The 23203-nt window shown below is 27.3% G+C and overlaps 2 protein-coding genes across 2 annotated transcripts in view; both read left to right on the top strand.

Annotated features, from left to right (window-relative positions):
- LOC100209329 (platelet-activating factor acetylhydrolase) overlaps nucleotides 1-548 on the top strand; it is a 70554-nt gene extending 70006 nt beyond the window's left edge. Inside the window, exon 9 of the mRNA XM_065795468.1 lies at nucleotides 292-548. Coding sequence (XP_065651540.1) covers nucleotides 292-380 — 89 coding nt within the window. The 3' untranslated portion in view covers nucleotides 381-548. The remainder of the gene's footprint in view (nucleotides 1-291) is intronic.
- Nucleotides 549-22086: 21538 nt separating this feature from the next.
- On the top strand, nucleotides 22087-22860 carry LOC136079186 (uncharacterized). Its single transcript, XM_065794908.1, has one exon. The coding sequence runs from the start codon at nucleotides 22087-22089 to the stop codon at nucleotides 22858-22860; it is 774 nt and encodes a 257-aa protein (XP_065650980.1).
- The last annotated feature ends 343 nt before the right edge of the window (nucleotides 22861-23203 follow it).

Genomic DNA, 23203 nt, shown 5'->3' with positions numbered 1-23203 from the left:
ATTGCGTCTAACTTTAATGGTCAAAGGATAAAATTACGCATGGATATAAAAAAACGAAATATTCAATAATGGCGTCGTTTTATTTGCCAGTATTTGAATTTGCAAAATATAAACATTATTGGTATCCCTATATCAGCGCAATGTTGCCAACAATGGGGTATTATTGGTATTATTGGCTAAGATATGCATCTTGGTCAAGATATGTAATATCGTCCCTACAAGAACATTGCATTTGATTACTGACGGTTTATTTTTAACTTAATTCTAAATTTTTCTCGTTTATGTATTTAGATGGATCATGTGTAAATTTGATTGATGACGAATATAAGTTGTCGCCACAATTTTTAGTCGGCTCAAACATAAAACTTTCAAATCATTGAGAATAAAAAAGTCTGAAATGCGGAACAAAACAAAATCAAGTTTGTGCGGTACTTGCGCATTCTCCTTTTTATTTTTAATAGTTTCAATGTTTATTATGAATTGCATATATTTTAATATTTATGTAAAAATAAAAGTTGTATATTTTTTATATGGTTCAATAGCAAGTTTTTACCGTTGTTTTTATTTATATTTTTATTTTTTCAATATTAATTATGAAGGAGACTGTTGCATTTAAAAATATAAGAAATTTTAATGCCTTGCCAAATGAGATTAATTTTGTTATGGTTTTGCTTCATTAGTTGACATATTTTATTTAAATAAAAATAATGCTACCAAAACTTCGCTTATTAAATATAATTACTGGATAGATTAGTAAATAAATGTAAATATTATCTTACTTCAAATAATTATTTTCGTCAATAAAAAATCAAGTTATTGTAATGCTTACTTGAGATTTTTTATTAAATTTTTTAGTTTAAAGTACTATAGTACTTTAACTAAAAATTTCAGGTTTAGAGCTTATATAAAAAAAATAATTCTCTAGCAAATAGCCTAAAATGACCGATTAAAATTTCTTTAAATTTTTCTTTCTAAAGTAATTCTCAATAACGAGCAATTTTTTTTTTATAAAAGATAATCGAATCATTAACTCGAAATTTTATGAGTTATTTTTTCAATTCTTTTCAATTTTGAATTTGCGCTTAAACAATCAAAATACTCAACAAGATAGAATAGATTTAAAAAGACAAATAAATATAAATTTCTTTCTTATTTCATGTAGGCATTATATATATGAACTAATAGTAGTTTGTTTTTGAATGCAGTATCTAGGTAATCTATGAAAACAATGCAGTGCCAGGAAAACCAAAAATCTTGAAACATATTTATCGAATAAAAATATTGAAGTAAAAAATTAACATAAAAACTAACATATATTTACATAAACTTGATTAAATGCAATCCTAAGTAAGCCTTGGTGGGCTTTAATAAAAATTCAAGAAGAAATATAATATGAATCTACTTTAAAAACTCTGCTTTGCACTTATGTGATATTAACATTAGACAGATTTGCAATACGCTAGTTCTTAATTTAAATCTTTTGAATTGCGAGGATTTTTTTAGGATTTTAAAATAAATGCTAATTTTATTACAGCTGTTATAGTTCAGACAAATACTCAGATTAACGTGATTTTTTGCAAAGCATCATTGATAATGATCAACTTTAGCATCAAAGCAATCTAGCTAGGATATTAAAGTGTACTATTTTTACGTTAGTTTCCAATTGATTTTTTTCCTGTTATTTAAGTTTTAGTATTTTTAAAAATCGTGTTTTAAAATATTCACACCTTATAATGGTAGTCGAGTGATTATACCGATGTCTTGCTGTTTAAAATTAACGCCGATGCAGCTTATCTTTTTAAAAAACCTACTTTTTTTAACCATTAAATTAATCCATACGACATTAAAAAAAATATGCAGGATATTTCTTATTCCAAGAAGCCATATAGGTCTCTTTTTTTTTTTGTAATGTTATTACTTTTTAAAAATGTAATCCATTATAATGTATAAAACACAGAAATATAATAAAAACTTACATAGCCATTATAAAGAAATAGAAAAACGTGGGGACTCGTAGAACTGGATTGTCTGTTGTTCAAAACCTGCTCTGGGCATTAATTCAATATTGGTAAGGAAGGAGGCTTGAACTTCCTGATTTAATGCTATTCCACGGTGCTCTGTAATAAGATCTTTAGGACTTCTTAGAGTATTGATCGAGCAAAGAAATATATATATATTTTAATATGTGTGTGTGCGTATATATATATATATATATATATATATATATATATATATATATATATATATATATATATATATATATATATACATCTATATACAAACAAAAAAAGTAAACAAATTTACAATGAAAAATAAAAAATAAATAAACTTAACCTTTTAAGATATTATAATAGTAAATAAAAGATAAAGAGTTTTAATTAGAATTAAAAACAGAAACAATTTGAAAGAATTATTTTCTTGTTATTATATAAACTTGAACAGTGTAAAAAATAATTATTAATAATTATTGATTAATTACTTGAACAAATACAGTGCGTTTCATAATTATAGCCGCATCCCCCATTTCTCTTAGTCCGTGTTTTCCACAACGAATAAACAAATAGTATTAATGCTACTTTTTATGGATAAGTAAGAGTAGAAAATGTACATGTGTTATAATCATTTTTGTTTTACTTACAGCCAGCTATGGCCTATATTCGATTTTACGTGCGTTTCATTATTATAACCGTAGTACGACCTATAACCATAAAGAAGGAAAACTAAGGCGCATGTTTTTTTTTTAATAACCGATATAGCCACCACTGTTCTTAATAACCTCAAAAATGCGATTCGGCATGCTTCTGATCAGATTCTCAAGCAACTGGACTTCAATTTCATCCCAAGCTTTCAAAATCGCCATTTTTAGTTCGGGCACGGTCTGAAACTGACGATTATTTGCATACACACGTCGTACAAGCACTCCCCATAAATTCTCAATAGGACTTAAGTCGGGTGAACACGCGGGCCACTGTAAAAGTGGAATATTTTTCTCAATCAACCACGCTGTAGTGCTTTTGCTGGCATGAACACTTGCATTGTCTTGTTGAAAAGTCAAACGACGGCGTGGAAAACGTCGGATGAAAGGTAGAAGATTGTTCTGAAGTACCAGTTGGTATTCTTCACTGTTCATTTTTGTCGAAGGAAACGCCAGTTGCAGTTTAGAGTGAACACAGAAAGCCCCCCATACCATTAGACTAGTACCACCAAAATTCCGTTTCGAGAAGAAATGTGGCTCTTTACGGAGGTCTCTCCAGTAGTGAGTTGTTCCATCTGGTCCATCCAGATTGAACTTTTTTTCATCACTAAAGATGACCTGATGTAGAAAAGTGAAAATAAAAACACCTTAATTCTTTAAATATAATTATTACTACCGAATTTAAAAATTCACTACCTCGGTCCAGTCAAGAGACATATTGTTCCGACCAAAATCCAATCTCGCCTCTTTATGGCGTGGCAGCAGACGTGGCACAGGTAGCATCGAACAATGTGTGGAGCATGTTTTATGGTCCTCCAAATCGTACATTTTGACACATTCAGGTCTAACTCAGGTCTAACCTAGACACAACTCTTGTTAGAATTCGAAACAGCTTGAATAAATTTGCGCTGGGTACGGTCACTGAGTCTTTTTGGACGTCCAGTATGCTCCTTTTGGCAGTAAGTAGCTGGACTAGCCAAGTAATTTCGTACTACGGTACTACGCGATCTGAACGTCCAATTAGTCGAGCAACTTCACGTTTGGGTTCTCCCTTTTTATGTAGAATTTGTATTTGGGCTTTTTCAGCTTCAGTTAATGTTTTCCCGCGAGGCATATTGCTACAATGAGCAAATAAATAAATGAATTAGGTAAGGAATAGTAATATATAATAAAAAAGTCATTACAGCATTAATAACACACATATTTAAAGTTAAATTACATTTTAAATAAAAGTAATCACAAATGCGGTTATAATTATGAAATGCCCGCAAAATTGATTTTGTGCTATTGCGTCCACTAACTAAAACAAAAATAATTATTGCACCTACATTTTAATTTCTTTTACCTACATATTCAAAATAATATGAGTAATATTTATTTAATTATTGTATTATATATAGATCTCAAGAAATTATGTGTGCGGCTATAATTATGAAACGCACTGTAGTTTTTTTTATAACTTTTTATTTCAAATCAGCTCTTATACTCAAATTTGTTTTGTTTTGTTTTTTGTACATCTTGTGGTTTTTTTTTTTTTTTTTTTTTTTTATATATATATATATGTTTGCTGTTTATATAATAAGAAAATATAGTTACAAAGAAACATTTACATACAAAAAAAGTTGATTTATAAAAAACAGGCAGGGGCTCAAAAAAGATATGGATGACTAAAGTCACCACAATCTTTTCATAGAGCCCCTATGTGGGCTTTACAAGTTTAAAATAGAATAAGATTGTTAAAAATACTATGTGCAGTTCCAATATAATAAAAAGATAAAAACTTTCATAAATATTTACATTTAAAGAAAGAAAGTAAATAGTATCAATATAATTTTAACGATAGTCATTTAAAATACTGACAAATTATTTTAAAGATAAAAATAAGAGACAATCAAACAAAAAAAAATAAAAATAGAAAAAACTAAGAATAATGGAATTCGATGTTCATTTAGAAAAATTAAAAAATTATTTATAATGTTTAAAAATTTCATTTTTTATTAGAAACTTAAAGGAGTTTAGTGATTTTACCGTATTTAAATGTTTAGTTTTTTGAAATGTGTTCCATAGTTTCGGTCCACGGTATGCTATTCCATATTCAGAATACTTGCTCCTAATTCTAGGCAATTTATAAGTATTCCATTGATTTATTCTAAGAGAGTAATTATTGTTAACATTTTTTGTAAATTTATTATTAAAGGTTTTTGGAATCAGGCTGTTATTATATTTATACATAAAAATTAAGTGTTGGTAAATATTAACTTCATATATACTCATCATTTGCATGTCTTTCATTAGTGGTTTTGCATGTTCATATTTTTTTTTGTTATATATAAGTCTGCATGCATGTTTTTGTAAAGAAAATATTTTTTTAAGTTTTGTTGGTTGAGTACTAGCCCATGTAATATTGGAATAGTAAATAAAACAATGTATTAGGTCAAAATATACTAGTTTCAGACTTTCTGATGTTACATATGGGCGAATACGGTACATCAAACCAATTGTTTTACTAATTTTTGATTGGATATAATTTATGTGAGGAAGCCATGATAAATTTTCATCAATAAGAATTCCTAAGAATTTTATTGACTCATTTTTTTCGATTAGTTTATCATCTAAAATTAAATTTGGTAATTTTAAGGGAAGGTTTTCCTGTTGTGATTTTTTATGGAATAGAGTATACTTTGTTTTATCTACATTGAGTGACAGTTTATTAGCCTTAAACCATTCACTGACATTCCTTAATTCATAGTTCATGTCAGAGTAAAGTTGCCTAATGTCACTGTTCGATAAGAAAAGATTTGTGTCGTCAGCAAACATTATCGCGTTAAGTTTTGCTGAAGCATTATGCAAATCGTTTACATAGATCAAGAACAGCAAGGGACCAAGAATTGACCCTTGCGGAACTCCACACATAATTTTTAGTTCACCTGATTCCTTATTAATAACATATTGTTTTCTTTCAGTGAGATAGCTTTTTAACCAATCATAGATTTTATTTATTACTCCATAGTGTTTAATTTTTTCTAAAAGAATGAGGTGATCAACCGTATCAAATGCTTTTGATAGGTCAATAAATAATCCTAGAGTAAAGTTATTGTTTTCGAATCCTTTAGTAATTTGGTCTACTATTTCAATTATTGCGTGTTCAGTTGAATGGGTTTTTCGAAAACCAAACTGTTTTGTGTAAAATAAATTATTTTCATTAAAATGGTTATAAATTCTATTATAGATTACACGTTCAAATATTTTGGAAAATACAGAAAGTACTGATACAGGTCTATAATTAGAGATTTCTGACTGATCATTGTTTTTGTAAATTGGGCATACTTTTGCCAACTTTAGTGCTTCAGGGAAAATACCTTCATTAATTGAAAGTTTTATAATATGAATCAAAGGTCTGGAAATGTAATTTTTGTTTAAAATAACTATATTACTAGAAACGTCATCAAAGCCAGGTGATTTATTTTTTTTAAGAAAAGAAAAGGCTGTTTCATGCTCTTTAAGAGAAAAGTCGCTATCGTGAAGTATTACGTCATTTAACGATTTAAGATATAATTGAAATGAGTTGGGTGTGGTTATAATTTTTTTAGCAAGGTTCGGGCCAATATTTGTAAAGTATTTATTTAACTCATTCGAGATTTTTAAAGGACAATAAATAACAGTTTTATTGATATTTATTCTTTGAGGCAGTAAAGCCGTAGTTATTTTGTTTCTTCCCATTATATTATTAATTACATCCCATGTTTTTTTTACATCGAATTTGTTTTTTGTAAGTTCTTCACTATAATAGTTTTTTTTAGCTTTCATGAGAAGATTTTCGTAAAACCGTTTATATTTTTTGTATATCTTTTCATTATCTTCACTTCTGTCTTCCAAAAATTTATTGTAAAGTTTTTGTTTATTTTTTGAACATTTTATGAGAGTTTTATTCATCCAAGGATTTGGTATTGTTTTTTTTTTAATTATTTTTAATTCATATGGGCAGGTTTTGTTATATATATCAAGAAATATTTGTAGAAAAATATTAAAAGCTTCATCTGTATTATCACATTTAAAAACCTGATTCCACGTCTCTTGCTTTAGTTTATTAGAAAGATTATTCTTATTAATTGTTGATAGGTTGCGTTTTTTTAGAGTTATAATTTTAGAATCCTCTTTGGATGTTTTATTGTCTTTTATTAAGTTGTGTCATTTATTTTTGCTTTTTGGCTTTTGTTAATTAAATTAAAAAAGTTTATTTTAATTTTTAAATTTTTAACGGCATTATAAAAAAATTTATTTTATAAAATAACTGCTTATAATTTAAAAATACGATGTAAACTACGGGACATACAGTTGCAAAAGTTGTATAAAAGTAACAATTAATAAATTGTTAAATTTTAAAAGAAATTAAAAGAAAATAGATATATCATCTAGTAAAATTAATGATTTTTTGATAAGTTTTTGTTTTAAGATAGCTAAACTCTTAAGAAAAGTCAAAGTTTTTCAAAACTATTTTGTTCCAATAAAAAGGTGCCGACTTGATATACAATAATTTCTGAAAATAATTTGATAAGCTGATTGACAAATGTCGTTATCATTTGTAAATCGTAATAAGTTTTTTTACCGAGCTCCGCAAAAAGTATTTAGCTAGGAAGATTGCGTCTCCTTTCTTTTTAATAGTGCCAAATATGCCCAGAGCTCTGGAGAATATTTGTTATATAAAATTTCTAAAAAAATTTATATAACAAATATAATTTTTAACATATCACAATCAAAATGTTATAGTGTTAAAAACTAATATTAATAATTAGTTTTTAGTTTTACACAATTTTTGCAATTAGTTTGCATAATATCGTGTAAAGTAATTTTTTTTAAAACAATTATTTTATTTTAAACTTTTTTTTTAGTTTTCAGAATTTTAATTTTCTTTAAATGGTTTAGGTTAAAATGGTTAAAAAAAAAAAAACAGACAGAGTTGCTATACCACGCAATACAATAAAGGCTGTTAATAAAAATTTAGAGAGCCAGTGAATGTTGTAGCTCGCAAATTTTGCATAAACTGAATGACTTTAAAAAAATGTTGTCATAAAAAGAAGCTCAATCCAAATGAATTTTTTAAGTCTAATTAGAACAATAAACAAGTTTTTACAGAAGATGAAAAAGGTTTATCAAGTTATCTATTACTTACATCAAAAATGAACTATGGGCTTTCAACTATGTTGACTTAGTTGAAAGCCCATAGTTCATTTTTGATTTTTGCAATAATTTAATTGCATTTTTGGTTATTGCAATAACCAGTTCTTATTATTTTGCAAACTCGTATGCCAATATTGGCATACGAGTTTGCTGTGCAAAATAATAAGAACTGGTTATTGCAATAACCATGTTAACTTAGTTGAAAGCCCGTAGTTCATTTTTGATGCAAAAATGAACTATGGGCCTCCTCCTATATTTTATTCCTAGAATCGCCCCTAATGTGATTTAATCATTTTTTTGAAAATCATTGGTAAATAAACCCCCTAAAGTACATGTATATATTCATACCTATGAATACTTTTTTCGGAATCACCGAAAGCTTTAAACCTAATTTTTAGAAACCGTTTTTGAGATCATCATTTTCACACTTTTTATTAAAGTTTTATTGTGGTTGCCTTATTTATTTTTTAAATAATTCTACAACTATTTTTTCATCAACAAAAAATTTTTTAAAAATTTGTTGGTTTGAACATGACCACCTAATATTTGTTTTAGCAACCTAACAATGAAATAAGTCAACGTTAATAAGTTAATAAATAAAAATAAAATTAAAAATAAAAAGTTAATAATAAAACTTTTTTTTTTTGATTTTATAACTATGAGGATAAAAATATAACATTTTCATAAAAAACACATTGGAGTTTCTTTAACTAGAAATGCTCTCTTTAAATAACACCAGTCATTTAAAAAAAAAAAATGAAGTAAGGGTTTAAATAATAATTGATATATCGAGTATACTTTGTTTTATCTACATTGAGTGACAGTTTATTAGCCTTAAACCATTCACTGACATTCCTTAATTCATAGTTCATGTCAGAGTAAAGTTGCCTAATGTCACTGTTCGATAAGAAAAGATTTGTGTCGTCAGCAAACATTATCGCGTTAAGTTTTGCTGAAGCATTATGCAAATCGTTTACATAGATCAAGAACAGCAAGGGACCAAGAATTGACCCTTGCGGAACTCCACACATAATTTTTAGTTCACCTGATTCCTTATTAACCTTATTAGTTGAAAGCCCGTAGTTCATTTTTGATGCAAAAATGAACTATGGGCCTCCTCCTATATTTTATTCCTAGAATCGCCCCTAATGTGATTTAATCATTTTTTTGAAAATCATTGGTAAATAAACCCCCTAAAGTACATGTATATATTCATACCTATGAATACTTTTTTCGGAATCACCGAAAGCTTTAAACCTAATTTTTAGAAACCGTTTTTGAGATCATCATTTTCACACTTTTTATCAAAGTTTTATTGTGGTTGCCTTATTTATTTTTTAAATAATTCTACAACTATTTTTTCATCAACAAAAAATTTTTTAAAAATTTGTTGGTTTGAACATGACCACCTAATATTTGTTTTAGCAACCTAACAATGAAATAAGTCAACGTTAATAAGTTAATAAATAAAAATAAAATTAAAAATAAAAAGTTAATAATAAAACTTTTTTTTTTTGATTTTATAACTATGAGGATAAAAATATAACATTTTCATAAAAAACACATTGGAGTTTCTTTAACTAGAAATGCTCTCTTTAAATAACACCAGTCATTTAAAAAAAAAATGAAGTAAGGGTTTAAATAATAATTGATATATCGTGAGCTCGGAATACAAGTGTCGTATCGAAAATTTATTAATTTTATATATAAATATGTAGTTATTTAATTTATGTAAATTTAATATTACGTTAAGGGGTATACTCCCCCATTTTAAAATATTGACAATAAATAACAAATTTTGACATAAAATGATTAACCATAGCATAAATGTAGAAAATTAAAAAAAAATTAAAAAAATTGGTCAACGGTTGCTGTAGTAACCGTAAAAAACCCCCAAAATAAGCAAAAAATAAGATTTGCGCTGGCCAAGTTTTAGCAAAAACTAATAAAAAAGGCTGAATGAAACTTTGGAAACACAATTAGAATAGGTTTATGAGTGTTTTAAACAGAACAGATTTTTAAAAAAAGGTTCTGGGCCTGAAGACTTGTGCTCTAAAGTTGACAATAGAAAAAAGTACATTTTTTGAAAAATTAAATTAGCCATACTGTTTTATTCATAAGTATTTAAAAATTCTGTTCCGTTTAAAACACAGCTTTTATAAAAAGGAAAATTTGTTGAAAATTTCAGATAAAACGCTCAAGCGGTTCTCTTGGAATTTTGGCCGGCATATTGAAAAACCTTAAACTGAGAAAACGCATAAAAACTGAAAATAAAAGAATAAAGATCTACAAATATAAGTAACATTATATATTGGACTATATTTAATATTAAAAACCTCCTGCTTCATATGTTTTACTTTCTTTTTCAAAGGTTTTGTCACTTTTCTTAAGTTGTTTAGCCCTTAACTTTTGACGATGCAACTTGTTATCGGGTTTTAGTTTATAGATCGACCATTTAATGCGTGTTTTATTTATGTCGTTAGAACCGGTTAGTGTATAAAAACCTGGAACCATGTTCAGTTTTTCATAGATTAGGATTGAAGACTTCATCCCAATGTTAAAATTGGCAACAGCATCATAAACACCAAACTTCAGCAAAGTCAGCGAGACATATTTTGTTTTTGGTATGCGATCCCAAATTTTCCCATGGAAAGACTCATTTGCATTTTGCGTTTTACCATGCAGACATTTTTTAAGCTCATCTTCTTTTGTGAGCTCTTCAAACACAGGTCTGATCTTGTATACAACCTCTAAAGGTAGACCAGGTCCTGGCTTGTAGGTGTTAGTGCTATTTGCTTTGTCTCTATTAAATTTACACCAGCTACTTACACCTGTTGGACAATGTGGATAGTGCCAATTATTTTCTTTTGATGAAGCAACGTGAAAAAGGGTAGCAAGCGCTGCTGATCTCATGGCATCTAAATTACCAGTATTCTGTCTAATTGCCACACCAAAGAAGTTTTGCAGTCGATCAATTGTTGCATCTGTCAATCTACCACGACCGCCCAGTCCCCTAACTTTTTTTTTCAATTTCCGGAGTCTGGTTCCAACACGCTTCTGATAGTGTCCAACACATTCTAATTTATTTACTTTAATATTAGGATAAACATCCTTGACACTATTGTAACTTTTGCTATCTCCATCACCTAAAAAATTAATGTACTGCAACTTATGTTTTTTAATTGATCGCTGGAAAATACGACTGGCTCCTTCACACTCCATTCCACCTGCAGAACCAACAAAATTCATTTTACAAATGTGGGAATTTCTCCACTCAGCATAAGCAGTAGGATCTTTTTTAGAAAGTTTTTGATTTAAGGAGCACCCTCTGCATATTCGACTCATCACCTCAACATCTAAAACTTTTCCACTGTCTATTGAAAGTGCTGCAAATACACCATTCAATGATGAAAATCCCCTACGCTGCCATGTGCCATCACATGATACACCAACATCAAGAATCTCATTGTCTTGACACTGTAGTCTTATATCAGATACAGCATCAGTCATTGTTTCCTGTGCAACTTTCTCAGTAATATTAGCAATTTTTAAAACAAGTTTGTCATAGTTTTTTGGCGTCATTGGTTTTGGCATGTTCATGAGGGTTGTAAACCGTTCAATTCCGGAATGTCCTAATCCAAGAGTCCTCATTGTATATACTGTTCGATTGTTTATATCAAAGTTTCCTTTTTTATTAATTAACTTAGAAGTGTAAAAGTCATTTTGATATTTACACTTTAAACAAATAATAGAAAGTTCACATGCAAGTCCTTGCTTTTTGCTTTTGTTTTCAATGATTGCTAAAGTCGTTTGGAAACAAGTTGGACAGCTCAAAACGCTAATAACATCAGACAAAATCGAACAATCAATAATTCTATATCCTGTCAGAACTTTGTTTTTAGTATTGTTATATTTTTTTGATGTTGAGCTAATGACTGCCTCAACTTTGCGAAGAGAAGAGCTTGACGTATCGAAGATGTCAGTTTGACTATTTACAGGTAACTCGATATTTACACTTAAAGATGGAAAATTTACATTATTTACACTCACACTGCTACGTAAAACTTTTATATTAAAAATCTTCTTTCTTTTGCCTGCTCGCTTAGTTCTTACTTTAATTCGATCAGCTTTAACCATGTTTGAAAACTAAAAAGTATACAACTTCTGGCAAGAAAATGCGACAAAAAATGAGCTACAAATCAACAAAAACGAACTTAGTCTTGATATACCAAAAATAAGTTGTTAACAAGTCTAACAAGAAGTCAAAAATGCTTTTAACTTGTGAAATCAATACGTTGTTTTGGTTTACAAGTGATTATTTTAGGGGTACCAAATTTTCTCTTTTTTGTACCTAACTCTCAAAAACAAAAAGTTTTGGTATTTATAGATATTTTTAGGTAAAATCTTTATGATTTCTGAAACCCCCATATATTTAATTATCTAAATCAGTTTTTTTTTTTTTTTTGATTTTTTTTTAATTTATGGGGGAGTATACCCCTTAATGAAAAAAACCTTTTTTGAATAACGTTGTATTGTAACTATATTTAAAAATAATTTTTTACATTTATATAACTTTAAATTTACAGATATTAGGTTATTATATACTGATATATAATTTAAAAAAATTTTCGATACGACACTTGTATTCCGAGCTGACGATATTTTTTTTTTTTTTTTTTTTTTTTTTTCTTTCTCTGTTTTAATATAATATAAGATTTTACAACTTCGTAATATAAAATTTCAATAAATAAAATAAGTAAAACAGATAGGGGCTCAAAGAAGATGAGGATGACAATACGTTATCGCAATCTTTTCATAGAGCCCCTATAACAAGATTTCAAAAAAATATCGTAATATGTTAATGCGTAATAAAATTTCAATAAAATATCGTAATAAAACGCGTAATTCGCTAATAAAATTGATAAGCAACCAACAAAAGTAGAAATAAAACAAAAACAGATTTATGAGAAATTATTCAAAGTATGATTAACCAAAAACATTTCTTATATTTTAAAAATTTCTTTTTTTGTTAAAAACTTGAAGGAACTTAACGAATTTACCGTGCCTTTGAATCCTTTTTGAAAAGTATTCCATACTTTTGGACCTCGATATAGAATGCTGTACTCTGAATATTTGTTTATTATCCGAGGCAGTTTATATGTGTTGGACATATTCGCTCTAAGATTATAGTTATCATTTTTATTTATTTTAAACTTGTTATTAAAGCTTATAGGAGAGATATTGTGATTATAACGATACATGAAAATTAAATGCTGGTAGATATTAATTTCAAACACATTCATCATTTTCATATCTTTCATTAAGGGCTTAGCGTGTTCACGCCTATTTTTTGAGTAAATGATTCTGCAGGCATGTTTTTGAAGACTATAAATTTTTTTAATCTTTGCCGCTTGAGTACTTGCCCATGAAATGTTTGCATAGCTGATGAAGCTATGAATTAGCCCAAAGTAGATTAATTTAAGACTATTTTTATTGACGTAGGAGCGAACTCGATACATCAAACCTATTATTTTGGTGATTTTTGACTGGATATATATTATATGTGGAAGCCAGGATAATATAAATCTTTATGATCCTAAAATTTAAATAACCGGCAATTTTATTCACAGTGCTATCAAAAAAAAAAAGAGACATAATAGAAATTTAAGAACAGAGACATTATAAATAAAGACTCTCGATTATATCATTTTGCGAAAGCGTTTGATACCATACCTCACAAGCAACTTACTATAAAATTGAACGCATAAGGAAAAATTCTTAGGCGGATCGATGTATTTTTGAATAATTGAAGAGTGATTCAAGGTGAATCAGTGCCAACATGGAGAAACGTATTAAGTGGTGTTCCACCGGGATCCATTCTAGGGCCATTCCATATTGTAGCATACATAAATGACATACCAGAGAAAATCAAAAACACTGTAAAAATATATACAGACAACAGCAGTATAATCAATTGAGGAAGCTAAATTAATTCAAATAGATTTAAACAATATGGAAGAGTGGTCAGTAAAATGTTCAATTAAACTGAACGAAATTAAATTGGTTGTGGTTATTCAATACGATAAAAACAAAATTCAATTACACAGTAAATAAATCAGGTATTAACAACTCAACAAATAAGCGTGATCTTAGTGTAAGTTTTTAAACATCACTAAAATGGAAGAAACGCATAGTGAAATATTCATTAATAGCAAATACAATAAAAGGTTTGATAAAAAACGCCTTTGTCCATTTAGGTCAGTATATTTTCAAGTAATTATACACAACTTTTGTCAGACCTCTGATTAAATTTGCAGCACTAATCTTGTTACCAAAACCGAAAATTGACATTAAAATAATAAAAAAAGTACAGCACAAAATGAAATGGATGACAAAGAACATAAGTCTGCATAATCAACATCGTTTCCAGACACTTAATTTAACTACATTGTCAGAAAGAATACAAAGAGAAGATCTTATTCAAATATTTAATAAAGATTTTTAATAATAATAAATTTTAATAAACTTTGAAAAAATGGTCTTGATAAGAAATACAGCAGAGATCAAACCAAGTTTATATCGAGACATGAATTAATTATAAACAGAACTGCAAATTTATGGAACACATTGTTATTGACAATTTAAGTCACCAATTTAACAAGCGTAAACAGTTTTAAAAACAAGTTAAATGAATATTTACCATCAAAAAAATTAACTTCAAAACAATTTTTTGTTTAATTTTTTCATTTTTTGCATTAGTTAATTGTTGTATGTTATTAAAGACTGTCAAAGTGAGTTTTTTACTCACTCACTTAATACAGCTACAGTTTAACTGTATTATAAAGTTTTGTTTCTTAAAGCTTATTTAAGTTAAAAAAGAACAAAATTAAAAAAAAGATCAAACAAACTATTTGCGATAAAAATTTTTGTTAAACAAATCTTGCACCGTGGATACATACTATACCATACAGTTATATATTAAAAACTTAATCAAACATATTAAAATGAATTTTCAATAAAAATAATTTAATCTGTTTTTTTATTATTAATTTATTTTAGGTGCCCTTAGAAGTCCTTACGGTCTTATCACTGAGCACCGCGGAAGAGCATTTGAAAGGAAGTTCACACCTCCTTCCTTACCGTTGTAATAAAAATTGCCCAGATGTAATGTTGAACCACATATCTCTAGCTTCTGAGGCAAGCGGGTTAACCACTTCTCTACGGCTGCTATTCATTAAAGTTGGCGTAACAAAAAAATTTAAATCAGTATTTAATATACCCCCCGCGTGCTTTTTTGCAAAGCATACATCTATTTTGAATCGATTTAAGAAGAAAAAATTTTGGTTAGAACTCTTTTCCAAATAGTATCTAGTTCTTGCTTTAGACTATTTTTGAATCTTATTTAGACCTCGGCTAAATTTTTATCCGTCCAAGCCTAAATAGATTATTTAGATTCAAATCTAATGATAAAGATGGCTAGGACAATAATCCTGTTTCGTTTTCTCTCTGCTGCGTGAGCGGAGTCCATATTTAGATAAAACTGCTATCATTTGTTTCAATCAATCAGCATGTATACTGATGGAACCATGAAGTTTTCCAGCGTCTCTTTATTGACATTATGGTTGGTTTGACCGGTAAAAATGTAGCACACACTTTTATTGTGTTAAAATAAAAGCAATTTTAAAAATTACCACTCCCATTACATTGAGGCCATGGTACAATAAAGCGATTAATATAAAAAAACGCTTATTTAGAGTAACCCGCTTAAATTGCAATCGATAGCACAGGCCAACAAAATTTTACATTTTTACTTTTTTTTTTTGCATACAATGTTATTTTCTTACAATATTCCTTATTCTGCTTTCATATATACGATCCTTTTTCTTCTATCGCGTCAAGTTTTAAAGATAATAGGGCTCCAATCCCTAATATTTAGGGTAAAATTCATAATATGGCCAAAAAAATGTTTTTTCAAAAGTAACCAACCAGGTTCTCAAAAGAAGCGTTTTTTTATAGAAATTTAAAAAAACATTTATTGACAAAAAATAAATTAAAAAAACAAAGAGTATCAAAATAATTTAAAATAAAAATGTTTTCATCAATAGAATGAAAAATATTCCATTTTATTTCAACAAATGCTATTTTGAAACCTTTGTAAAAAAACTTCGAAGAAGTCTTTTTTGACAATATTTGGGGTTTTCATTTAATATTTGTGATTTGAACCCTAATATCTTTAAAACTTGATGTGATACAAAAAAAAGGGTTGCATATTTGAAATCAGAATTAGGAATACTATAAGAAAAAGTAACAAAAAAAAAAGGCAAAAAAGTAAAATTTCGTCGGCCTGTGTAGATTGATTTATGTTATAGTTTGTTTTTAACCTAAACGTGTATTCTCAATAACTCAGTGAATAAATGCGCTTTCTTTAGTGTAGTTTACCTATGTTTAAAATTAAAAAAGTTTTTGCTATCAAATTTCGACACCGGTTAAATAAAATCCCGTTTGGCGTGAAAACTAACGATTGATCTCGTTGCAACGCAAGTTTGTATTTGTATAACGGTTTTCATTTTAATGATTTTAAATATATGGCTGAATGATTGCCGTACCATAAAATTTAAGTCCCATAAAAAAAGTCGTATTTTTTTCATTTAAATGTTTAATATATATATATATATATATATATATATATATATATATATATATATATATATATATATATATATATATATATATATATATATATATATATATATATATATATATATATATATATATATATATATATATATATATATATATATATATATATATATATATATATATAGACAATTTAATAAATAAACAAGATCACATAATTTGAGTATGTTTTGATAGAAAGTAAAGGATGTCAGAATTAAAATGATATTGTTGAAAAAATATTATTTTTAAAGCCTTGTTTTGTAGGTTAGATAATATTAAAAAAGCATTAAACTTGATTTGTCCCCAAACCTGACAAGCATATCTAAGATGTGATCCAAAAATAGCATGGTATATATTAGGTAAAGTTTCTTAATTGATAGAGTGGCGATTTTTGGTTAGCATCCCATTTGATCTACACAATTTCACTGCTAAGTTTTCAAGATGAGTGGAAAAAGATAGATTTGAGTCCATTTAGATTCCAAAGTATTTTAATAAAACTACGGGAAAGATTTTTAGCGTATTTAGTCTAAAGTATAGGTTTTTATACATTTTAGATTGACTTAATTTAAAAATAATAAGTTTAGCTTTGTTGATACTAAGACTTAGTTTATGATAGTGCAGCTATTTAAGAAGGTTAGATAAATCATGATTAATATGTTGGTTAATTTTTTTAATGATTTGTTTTTTTATAAGTAAAGTTGGTTTTGTTAGCAAAATGGTTAGCCGTTAAAAATTTTAGAGAGATTTTAGATCATTTGTAAAAATAAGGAAAAGCAATGGTCCTAATACAGAACCCTGGGGTACACCCGTAGAGCGTTTCATTGGAAAAGAATTGGCATCATTGATGGAGAAAAATTGCGATCTATTAAAAATATACGATGAAAATCATTGGAGAGTATTACCTCAAACACCGCAGTGTTTTAACTTGCTCACAGTAATGTTTTAATTTACTTAAGAGGATGAAGTGATCAACAGAACAAAAGGTTTTCTCTAAGTCAAGAAGTCAAGAGCATTTAGTTATTTTAATAAGTGCATGAGTTGTGGAGTATGTGTTACGAAATTCATACTGATATTTTTAGAGACAAAAAAAGTTTTTGTCACAAAAGGCATAAGTCTGTTATACATGGCTTTTTTAAATATTTTACTAATGTTAGATAGAAGAGAAACTGGTCAATAATTTGTGAAGTCCATTAGAGAACCCTTTTTATGGGTAGGAATAACTAAAAACTTTTATTAAAAGAATAATTCAATATGATTCAAAGAGGGTTACAAATAACTTGAGAAGTAAGTTTAAGAAGGTGTGTGGGGATAGTATTTGGACCAAAACTTCTATAATTTTGTAAACTTCTAATATTTATTAAACCAGACACCTCATTTTCAGTCACATTCAGAAACATAATTTTAGAAAAAATCATTTTACTTTTGGGTGGATTTTTGCATTGTTTCATAGTAGTTGTTAAAAATGTTAGCCATTGCCATACTGTCTCAGATAGTGTTACAATTAAATTTAAGAATGTAAGATTTAATTGGTGTGGAGGGTTTGATGTTAATAATTATTTTTTTTCCTTTACATGTATTTTTTGTACTGTTGAGGTTTTTGTTAAAGAAGGAAATGTAGTATGGCTTTTTGGAAATTCCTAATAAGTTGTTAATTTTATTCCAGCACAATTTAAAATTATTGAATAGTTGAATTTTTGTGTTTGCATTTTTAGATTATATTTTCTTTTTGTAGAATTTATTTTTAATTGTAACTAACTTCAGAAGTTCATAAGTTATCCAAGGTTTAGATTTGAGTTTAACTTGCTTTTTGGTCAGTTTTTTGTACCGGACATTACAATCAAGAATTGTGTTAAATGTTTTTAAAAAGAAGTTCATAGATTCATTGACATCATCATCATTTGAAACATAAAATTCCAGCCAATATTTGAAATGTTCAAAATAAAATCATTATCATTTAAATTCGTAAATAATCGTTGAGTTGTTATGAGTTTTTTTCTTTTGAAAGGAGTAGAGAATACTAGGAGTACAAACAAATTGTGCCATGTGATCAAAAATTATTATTAATTTCAGATCACATGGCACAGTTTAATTCTACTCCTAGTATTCTCTATTATTGATTGATATTATTAGGTTGCTATAAATAAGATTAGGACATCGAAAATTTAAAGAAAATTATTGTAATATTACAGGTTACTCGCGTTTGTTGAATTTTTGTTGGGAAAAAAGAGTAAGTACATAGTGAGTCACGGTAATCAGAGATAATAAGGAATTCATTGTAGTTTAATAAGTTCATATTAAAGTCACCAATTCAGATTTGATTTAGAGTTTTATTAGGATCAATAATATCGTAGTATTTGCAGTTTGAATAAGTGTTAGAGATTTTATTTACATCCTTAAACAAGTTTTTGAACTGTTTATTTGTTAAAATGATTTGGAACTAACTTTTTTTGCAGATCTCAAATACTTTTAATCTAATATCCATCATTGAGAGACCATATAATGAATTTTTCATATATTTAATGTACTTATTTAGATCTTGTTCTTTTAGAAAAAAAACAAATGGAAACTACTTTAAAACATAAAAATAACATGAAATTTTAAACATAATAAATCAAAAATACTGTATCATTTCATAAAAAATCTGTACAAGGCTAGAAAATTTAAATGTCTCACTAATATGCAACAAGTTACCCTAATAATATTTTTAAGTGGGTGTTGAGAGAGAATTGTAGTCAATGTGGTTTCGAGCCATGGAGCGATCATATGCTCATTAACCTCTTCAGAAATGCTTTTAAAAGATATACCATGCCTACAAAAAAAAAATTATAGTTGCTTAGACATAACTTGTACATATGTTTGAATATAACTTGACACATAATCAGCTCATTCGTTTGAACCATTTAAGTACAGCTCTTGTTACGTGGTTATATGTATCAACTTTCACCCGTTTAGCCTAATTTCCTTGACCAAAAGCGTCAAAGATTTTCTTTTTATTCTTTTTCTAGGTTGAAAGAGTGCTTTGCAAAATATCATAAATTTTGGAAACCTCTTTGTTTGTTTTTCCTTTCTCAAACTTCTAGGGCCGGACGACACGGGTTTCAAAGTGAAGGGACACAATCCTCAATTTTTAAAAAAGTCCTCTATATCTAGAATTTTCTTTAAGAGAAAAGAAAAAAAAGGTCTTTTAGAAAAAAAGTGGGAGGGGTGTGTGGGCACGTGCCCCTGGCACCATCCGGTGTCGTCGGCTCTGACTTCAATAGAGTGTCGTATTTCCGCTTTAAATTGTTTTCTTTATGCCGTCTCTTTGATACAACATTTATTTTTTTAAACAGACAAAGAAAAATTCACACTAATCTTTTTTCAAAATCTCAAAACATTCGAAATTTGAAAAAAGAGTTGGACGGTTTAACGAGCTGTAACGGTATAAGCTAACCTAATTAACTCAATTCAGTTTTTAAAAAGTATTTTTCTTTTAACTTGTCTCCTTAGAGTCAAAAACAATATTCAATGTTTCGATTAGTAACCGTGTATCTTTAGTAACAATATCATGTCTAAGGAAACGTTTGTTGACCCAATATAAATTTTTAAAATCCAAGTCCTAATAATTTTAGAAATCTCGCGCACAAAATAATTTGAAAATTTTTATTTGTCAGCTTTATTCCCCGATTTTTGATGTCACTGTAAGCAAATACAAAAATGAACACAATTTTTAGAGTCACACATATCCGACATTAAATTTAATAGAACAGATTATTTTTAACCATAAAAGCCTAATAATAAAACAGTGTATTAAAAATAAAAAACAGCTGTGTTTTTTTACTACTTAATATTCGATTTGATCGAAATAGACCGTCACACAGTGGTCTGAAAAACTTGATTTTTGGCAAAATTAAAATTTTGATGTTTTCATACTAAATCGATAATGCTTTTTGATTTAAAGGTTATAAAAAAGGTTTTAGGACTTTCAGGAAAGTTTTAATTTTTTTGCTTGCGATCTCATATATATATATATATATATATATATATATATATATATATATATATATATATATATATATATATATATATATATATATATATATATATATATATATATATATGTATATATATATATATATATATATATATATATATATATATATATATATATATATATGTATATATATATACATATATATATATATATATATATATATATGTATATATATATATATATATATATATATATATATATATATATATGTATATATATATATATATATATATATATATATATATATATATATATATATATATATATATATATATATATATATATATATATATATATATATATATATTTATAGTGCTCTCTCTACTTTGAACCTCCTTAATTCAAAAACCTCTATAAATCGATTTATTGCTTAGTCACCTTGAAATGCCCTCATCTAAAAAAACTTTCTCTAGTTAAAAAATTTCTCTAATTTGAATCCATAAGATTCGATCGAGAGTGATTGTACTGTATATATATGTATATATATATATATATATATATATATATATATATATATATATATATATATATATATATATATATATATATATATATATATATATATATATATATATATATATATATATATATATTATACAGTCGAGCAGCCGTGGCGCAGTGGTTAGAGTTCTGGCTCAGAACCCAGAAGTCCTCGGTTCGACGCCAGCTCCAGCCCAAAAAGTGACATTGGTAGAAAAGGAGGCTTGAACTTCCCGTTAAATGTTCTCCCGCGGTGCTCTCTGAAAAGACCGTAAGGACTTCTGGGAGCACCTAGATAACTACAAGACAAAAAAAAAAAATATATATATATATGTATTTGTATGTATATATATATACATATATATATATATATATATTTATATATATGTATACATATATATATATATATATACATATATATGTATATATATATATATATATATATATATATATATATATATATATATATATATATACACACACACATATATATATATATATATATATATATATATATATATATATATATATATATATATATATATATATATATATATATATATATATATATACATATATATTGTATTACCAAAATTAGAGATGACTTTTCGATCTCAGATGCCGATAGTGAGGTTTTTACAATTAAAATAACGAGCAACAAATCAAAAAACATACTGGTCTCCACATGTTACCGGCCACCTGAAGGTGATTTATTTAAATTTTCCAATCATTTAAAACAAATTTTTATAAAAAACAACAATGAGCAGGAATAATAGCAGGAATAATAAAGGCAGATATATCTGATCATTTTCCTATTTTCTTCTCCTTGACGCAAGATATAAAATCTAATAATAGTTGTAAAATTAAAACTTATAAAAGAAAAATCAACAAATTTGCTATTCAACAATTTAAAGACTCACTGTCGGCAGAAGAGTGGGATAAGGTATACCATGAATGCAATCTTGGGCACACTAACTCTGCTTATAATAACTTCGAAAAATTTTTCCTAAAAAGCTATAATATGCACTTCCCAATTAAAGAAAAGCACTTAAAATATCCATGGATCACCAAAGGTATTGAAAAATCCTCAAAAAAACAACAAAAACTTTATATTAAATACTTAAAAAATAGAAATGAGGCAAGCCTAAATGTTTACAAACAGTATAAAAACTTGTTTGAAAAAATTAAAAAAAATTCAAAGAAAAACTATTACTCAAATAAAATAAAAAACACAAATGGTGATATTAAGAAAACTTGGGATATCATGAAAGAAATAATTGGGATAAAAACCTGCAAAATAAATAGTTTACCTGCTCAAATTGTCATAGATAATAAAGAGTATGACAATAATAATGCAATTTCAGAAAAATTTAATAGTTTTTTTGTCAACATAGGCCCAAATCTAGCTTCAAAAGTCAATTGTCCAAACAACTCATCTGAAACTTATCTAACTAGTGTCAACAACGAATTAATACTTAAAAAACTAAAAATTGATGAACTCGAAAATGCAATAAACCCTCTTAAAACAAACAAGTCTCCAGGTATAGATGACATTTGCAGTAATATCGTCGTCAATGTCTTTTCGGAGATACGCAAACCTATTTTCGAAATATTCAAATCATCAATTATAACAGGAACTGTACCAGATAAATTAAAAGTAGCTAAAATTGTACCTATTTTCAAAACCGGTGAAACATTTCTAATAAACAATTACAGACCAATCTCAATACTTCCAACCTTTTCTAAAATACTTGAAAGAATAATCTACAATAGATTATATGAATACCTAATTTAAAACAAGTTCTTAAATAAAAAACAATTCGGCTTTCAAGCACAGCACTCAACAGAACATGCAATTTTAGATTTAGTTAATAGCAAAAGTGATTCTTTTAATAAAAAGCAATTTGTATTAGGAACTTTTATAGACCTATCCAAAGCATTTGACACAATTAATCATGATATCTTACTAAAAAAAATGGAAAAATACGGAATAAAAAATACTAGCCTAGATTGGTTTAAAAGTTATCTGTGCAACAGACAACAATGTGTTATTTCGAACGATAATAAATATTCTAATTTACTAAAAATAAAATGCGGAGTTCCTCAAGGTTCCATTCTTGGTCCTCTTTTATTTTTAA

This window comes from Hydra vulgaris, chromosome 04, assembly GCF_038396675.1.
Source record: "Hydra vulgaris chromosome 04, alternate assembly HydraT2T_AEP".
Lineage (NCBI taxonomy): Eukaryota > Metazoa > Cnidaria > Hydrozoa > Anthoathecata > Hydridae > Hydra > Hydra vulgaris.
Note: the sequence above shows the minus strand (reverse complement) of the source record. Positions and strands in the feature narration are given on the sequence as shown.